The sequence below is a fragment of the Limulus polyphemus genome, unplaced genomic scaffold, assembly GCF_000517525.1.
Source record: "Limulus polyphemus unplaced genomic scaffold, Limulus_polyphemus-2.1.2 Scaffold2825, whole genome shotgun sequence".
Lineage (NCBI taxonomy): Eukaryota > Metazoa > Arthropoda > Merostomata > Xiphosura > Limulidae > Limulus > Limulus polyphemus.
The window spans coordinates 65182-72206 of NW_013668435.1; the positions used below are offsets into that span (position 1 = coordinate 65182).

Here is a 7025-nt window from a genome sequence, read left to right on the forward strand (position 1 = left end):
TAACAATTTTATTAGTTTTTACTTCTTTTAACCTTTATTATTATCCTACAACATTTTATAGTTTTTACTTCTTTTAACCTTTATTATATCCCCAACATTTTATAGTTTTTACTTCTTTTAACCTTTATTATACCCACAACATTTTATAGTGTTTACTTCTTTTAACCTTTATTATACCCACAACATTTTATAGTTTTTACATCTTTTAACCTTTATTATATCCACAACATTTTATAGTGTTTACTTCTTCTAACCTTTATTATATCCACAACATTTTATAATGTTTACTTCTTTTAACCTTTATTATACATATATTAAAAATTTGTGGAGAAAAAATAAAAGTACTATTATTGTAGACTAAGAAATTTTAAGCATTTTGTGCTTTTGGTAAAGTACTTTTTTTTCTTGCAGGTGGAAATTGTGAAGATTGGATCCAACAAAACTTTAACAACTTTGAGAGATGTAAGTTTGTTATTCTCTGAATAACTAAGAATATTCCAGATTTTACTGTGCACATTTAAACACTATAGAAGTATTTGATTCAGTACCAACCTTAGGTTTTCTTATTAAAACCTTTGAAAAAGTAATTTATCTAGCAACAGAATAGCAATGTAATTTTACCAGCTTTATTAAATATATCAAGAATGACCTGATTGGAGATGGGTGATTAAATTAATCAATATAATTAATTACTTCTGAGCATCGATTAGATCTATCAATGTCACATAAACAATCAACTAATTGAAATCACTGTTTGTGATTGGTCAAACTGTTGAAATAAATAACATATTGCCATTATAATTTTTCATTAATTCAAGTTCAAATTAATCAATTCATGTTACGACTCAACAAAATAATCAACTAATCAAAATTAATATTTCCAATTATTACTGTTTTGTATTATTCCAATTAAATAAATCTCATGCAAATAACTAATTAGGTGAATGTAATTGAGTAATGAACTTAATTATCAATCAGTTTTCAAGTTTCAAAATCATAACTCGCTGAAGTTTTTCTAAACCTGGGGGGTTTATTATTATTTCAATTTTTAATAAAATTTCTTTATACAGACAGCTTTAATTTCAAATGTGATAGTGATTTTTTAAACACAACATATATGTCATTAAACATTCAGATAATTACTCTTGTCCTTGTGTACTTATAGAAGACTCGAGCATAACATTTGTTTCCTATGCTCTAAGTACATTTTGTAGAATTTAAACAGCTTTTACAGAAAATGAGAGATAAATCATTATTACTGACAAATGTTTTGGACCATCTTCAATTATATCTATATACCACATAATCATATAGAATAATCAACCAAAAACAGTCAGAATAATACCATCTGTATGCATTCAATTCATAATATTTGCATAATATAGGTTTCACAGTTTAATGGGTTATATATTTGAGCTGTGACATTTAGTTACCAATACTACTATATATATATATATATATATATATATATATATATATAATCAGTTGCAAATGTAATGTAGTGCCTATAAATGGAATACATGGCAGGATGATTATCATGATTCATTTGTAAACACTTTACTATGCATTCAGCAATTAGCATATACATTATGTATATATGCATATGAATCACACAATGGAATAGAATGTCATTTTGAATATTTAAATGGTGGCTTACTGACATGCATACACAAAGTCATTTTATGTATAAATGTAATTGTACATATATGGCTACGCCTACATTTGTAACTGATTCGATTCATATGAATATAATTATTAACCATGTTATCTCTCTCAACACAGGCTCGATTGATTTGACCGACCACAGGACCTCTTTGTACTTGCTATAGTTTAGGTACTACAAAATTTTAATATATTAAGTGTATCTTCACAGAACTTGGTGGTAGTGCACTAAATACTTTTTATTTAATAAAATAATGCAACAAAAACATAGAATAATAACATATAAAAAGCAGACAATGTCCCGTAACTAACACAATTTTTCTGTCTTCCTATCTCTGCAAAAAGAACTGTTAAAACTTCATCCAACTACTCAATAGCATTCCCATGGAAACCAAAACCTTTTCTCAGAAAGTAATTTAAATTTTTGTGTGCAGGAAACAACATAATACGTCATTTGATAGATGAAAACCTTGGCTTTTTATTGGTTATAACAAATGTAGCTGTAAATGTAAGAGAGAACTACTGACAAATCCTGAAAGAGAGGATATGACAGGTTGTCGTGGCAGGAGGGGGTTGATTTTCTACTTGATGGCTCTGTTACCAAATAAGATTGAAGATGATATTATAGCGAGTAATTTGTGTTAAGTTTCATACTTATTGGAAGAATGGTTACTAAACTGGAGAAGAGGGGATGCTTACAGAAATAATGTCACAATTTACATACTAGAGGAAATTCAGGATTTCTTTTTCATATTGCCTTATAAAATTAAGAACTTAAAACTTGTATACTATTAAAATATGGCTTATTAGCTACAATTTTATGCTATAGTAATTAGTATAACATAAACAGAAAGTAGTTTCATTAAATTTTGAATGTAATTCAATAAAACCCTGGTAACAGAGAGGGTTATATCACTTAAAGCGAGCCATTTAATGTCATTTTATTCTCTCTATCTGTTCATGATAAGGTGAGTTATTTGCTTCTATAGATCAATTTTTAAATTGTATGATTCTATATATATGTAATATTTCAATGCAGTGCACTGCTAGACCTGCCAAAATTTAAACAAAGTTTATGATTCTCTATATTTTATGCAAGTCAGTTATTTTGGAAGAGTGTAAGCAATGTTTTTTTGTTTTTCTTTATACTCCTAAATTTGTCTGTGCTCTGTCTGTATGTTTTTTTCAATATTAATTACAATACCGGACTCCACACCAGAAAACATTATTGGCTAGACAACATTAAGGAAAAGTGCAATGATTTATAGGTACCATGTAGGATATTAAATCACAATTAAGAATTATCACTATGAATATTATAGAATTTTTTAGAAATTTACCAACTGTACTAAAGACCTAGAGTTCAAATATATACCTGTTATAAGGCTTAGTCCTACCAACACATGTGTTGAACCTAATAATCAGTTTTATAGCTTTATGCAAATACCATTTCTTAAATTATCCACAACACAAAATGTTGCCAATATTTTTATCTAATTTTTAGGTAAATGGATCATCCAAAGAAGCATAAAACTTCACAGGGAGTTTTAACAGCATTTCTAAAGCCAGTAACATCAGTAAAATTGGTATCAGGTGCAGAATCAACATTGACTTCAGTAACAATAAACCCACAATATTAGTGCAATGTGCAGAAACAACATTCACTTCAATAATAACAAACCTACCAGTTTCAACATCACAATGTGCAGAATTAACATCCACAGTAGTAACAAAAACAGCATTGGCAAAAAAGCAAAAAGGCTGAACTTTCAAGGTAAGTTGGAAAACCCTATTCCATGGGTTGAATACAGGTGTGATACGAATGATACAATTTGCAGTGTATATACGTGGGCTGTGCAAAGTAATCGCCTACCTCCATCACAGCATTCCTCTGTTTCCACATCTCCATGGGTAATAGGATGGAATGATTTTAGAAAGGAAAAGGATGGTCTTCAAAAGCATGACAGAAGTCAGAGTCATAGAGAATGCATGACTACAAAACTCAATATTGAAATGCAAAACACAATGGCAAAGTATGTTAGCAGCAAAGTAGTTGAAATATAGAAATAGATGATTTTTGATGCTATTATATATTTGGAAAAGCAAGGTTTGGCATACTTGGGCACTGAGGCTCTTGAAGTTGACTTTATGGAATTGTTGAAGCCGGTATCAAAGCACAACTTCCAGTTTAATACATATTTTTCTTTACATGTCTGTAATATATACTGCAGTTGGGTCTCCTAGAATGAAATCATGAAACTCACAGCTCATAATGTATTCCATAATGTTGTGGGAGCTGTTAACAATAACCATTATTTTGGCATCATTTGTGATAAAGTTTATGACTCTGCATGTAAGGAGCAATTAAGCTTGTGTGTGAGATATGTCGATGATGATTTAAATGTATATGAGAAATGGATAACATTCTCTGTTCTCAATAATGCGACAGCTGAAAACATTACAAGGACTATTATCACATAGATTAGATATTAATCAAGCTCGTGTGCAGAGTTATGATGGAGCCAGAACAATGAAAGGTTGAAAAAGTGGAGTAGCAACATGAATTTTAAATGAACATCCAAAATGCACCTTCAGCTACTGTTCTGGATATGGACTGAACTTGATAGTCCAAGATACAGTAGATTCTCATTTGTACTTCATGGAATCACAGGATGTTCTATGACAGTTGATCGCATTTATTAAATACTCCCCTCATGAAAAGGCATCCTATGAAGCCTTGACAATGGATGATGCCTCTTCTGCCACTTTATGACCTCTGTGTTCAACACTCAGGTTTTGCGAGGCAATGCCGTGATGTCATTTGTAGCTCAATATGGCGGTTTTTTGGATTGCTAGAGGAAACCTGATATTGCAGTGCCATCAAATGTGCGTGTGCAAGTTTGTGGGTTTAATAATAGCATGCAGAAGTTCAGAGTATCTTTAGGTTTGAAGCTGTTTACAATAACTCAACCAGTGCACATTCTAATACAATCACCTAAAGTTTCAGTACAGTTTGTCCCCTCAAAAATTGAAGGCATGGCTTCTCTTCTGGAGGATGCTAATGATGCTACATTACAACACAGTTTTACAAATCCGTTTCATACACTTTTAATTTTATGGGCATTGAAGAGTCTGCATTGCACAGAGATGCAACTGTCGCGTAAACTGTAGAAGCTGAATTAGAAAGTATACCAATCAGTTTTTGCAGCTGCTATTGAATCAGTTTTTATGAGATATCTTACAGATGATTTGCATAAACTAGCAGTTACCGAGAAATTTCTGTGCAAGCAATCTGCAACTGACATTGATGAAATGTATGACATTTATCAAGATGACCTGGTGCCATTAAAATCAAAGAACTGTGTGTAATTTGAAATTGAACAAGTGCACAGTGTCATTGCCAAAAACTTTCCAGATTCATCAAAGATTTCTATAAATTATCATACTTTCTCTCTTATCTCCCTTCTGTTTCTTACCTATATGATTATTCAGACCCAGGTTGACTCCTGTGTACTGTTCAGTGTTATTTGTCACAGACTTTTATATTTCAGGGTCCTTTCAGTGAAATGGGGTGTTCTTTAAGACCACTTGATGTATCCTTGTGATATACAAATTTACCCAATTTTCCAATCCAGCCATATCAATTCCATGGGCTATCATGGAAAAAGCCAGCACCAGGGAAGTGATTGTCCACTTCTTTGGGTTACACTTGCTGACTTTTAAAAATTGGGTTTCATGGTCATCCATTACACTGTTTCGAATAAAAGACCTTTCTGGTTGGTGGTCAGATGGGGATCAGGGAACTTCTCTAGGTCTCTCCAACATGAATTGTTTGCCCCCCCCCCTCTTCAAGTGAAGCTTGAGAGACCCTTGCTACTTACCAGTTCTTATCCACTGGGGTGGTAGATTATAGAGAATCTTCACTGGTTGGGCTTAACACAATACAGTGAGAAGTAGGGCAGTGGTGACACTGTTAATGTAGTATGGGTCACCCCTCAAACAACTATTGTGCCTTCCTCCTGCAGCTAGAGTCTGTTCAGTAAACTTAAGGTGAGCACACATTGTATGGTCTGATCATGCCCTAATCACATTACACGTATTGGCTTTCTGACCATTTATGTGTGGGTGCTAGGTTGGTCATGATCACATTCCTCCCATCCCTGTGACACTTTAGGCTCTTTCATCTTGGGTGGAGAGTCTACCCTGATTGAGATGCAGTCTCCTACAGGTGTGCCCCTATGGAGCCCCTGCCATTGGGTGTCACACTCTATGGGCTTCCCTTTGGGCACTTTCTGAAGGGAGTTCATCTAGGTAATTTTTTTGCACTGACCCCTCCACCACTTTAACACGAGATTTCTAGTATTTCTCTGTGAGGAGGTGAGTTATTCTCTCGGTACTTGACATTTTTCTAATCTGAAAATGTGTTACTGATAGATACCTCTGCACAAGATTCCACTAACCTCCTTACTTTTGGTGCACCTTTTTTTCCTTGTCTCATCTAAGAATGAAATTGTCATGCATGCAAGTGCATAGGAGAGTTACTACTCATGGAGGTTGTGTTGCTCTTCTATTGGTGGAGGGCTATTGTCACATGATGACATCATGAAGGTCAGCACAGTGGCATGCAAATCTCATAGGTAGACGTACAAGGGAAATGGCATTTCAGGTTAGGAAAATTTTCACTTCCACTAATTGCCCAGCTTTAGACTGATTCAAGTGAACTCTGTAAGACAGAATTTTCAATTGTATGACACTTTCTGATAAACAGTGTAAAGTGTTTATAAACTTTGATGGTGTTCTGAAACTTTTACCTAGTGTAAATAAAATAGTTTTTCATCCTTACCACCGTGTTTGCCTTCATCAAGCAAACTTTATTTTGGCCTTATGGTTGTACCATCGTATAAGTAGTGCTGGGCTTTTTTATTGATTATCTATGAGCAGCACTTGCATAAATTTGAGGAAAACTTTACTAATTGGTTAATGTAGCCTTTGATTAACCCTTTCGAGACAGACTTTCACCCGTGACCAATGTCATCCCATTTGTTGACACGCATTAAAAATTTTATAGAACTATTCATGAATTTATGTCAATAACTTTGGTATCAAATTGTAGATTATAATTCAAATTTTAGTACTATATATTACTCAATTTCTTAATTTAAAAGTAAATATAAAAAAAACACAGATAAACATTGAATTTTGTGTGTCACATGGTATAATGAATGCAGCACTGGCTCAAATTAGATGTTTGTGAAGTCAAAATACTAAGTCCATAGTTTCAAACAAGCTAGAAACTCAAATTACTGATATTGACAAGCTAGAATATAAAATAAGAGTCTCTTATCTTTTCAATTTGCTAAGAT

At 33.0% G+C, this 7025-nt stretch overlaps 1 protein-coding gene across 1 annotated transcript in view; it reads left to right on the plus strand.

Moving 5' to 3' along the window:
- The window catches only part of LOC106468002 (very-long-chain enoyl-CoA reductase-like), a 25748-nt gene that overhangs the window by 3210 nt on the left and 15513 nt on the right, over nucleotides 1–7025 (plus strand). The window contains exon 2 of the mRNA XM_013928396.2: nucleotides 412–462. Coding sequence (XP_013783850.1) covers nucleotides 412–462 — 51 coding nt within the window. The remainder of the gene's footprint in view (nucleotides 1–411; nucleotides 463–7025) is intronic.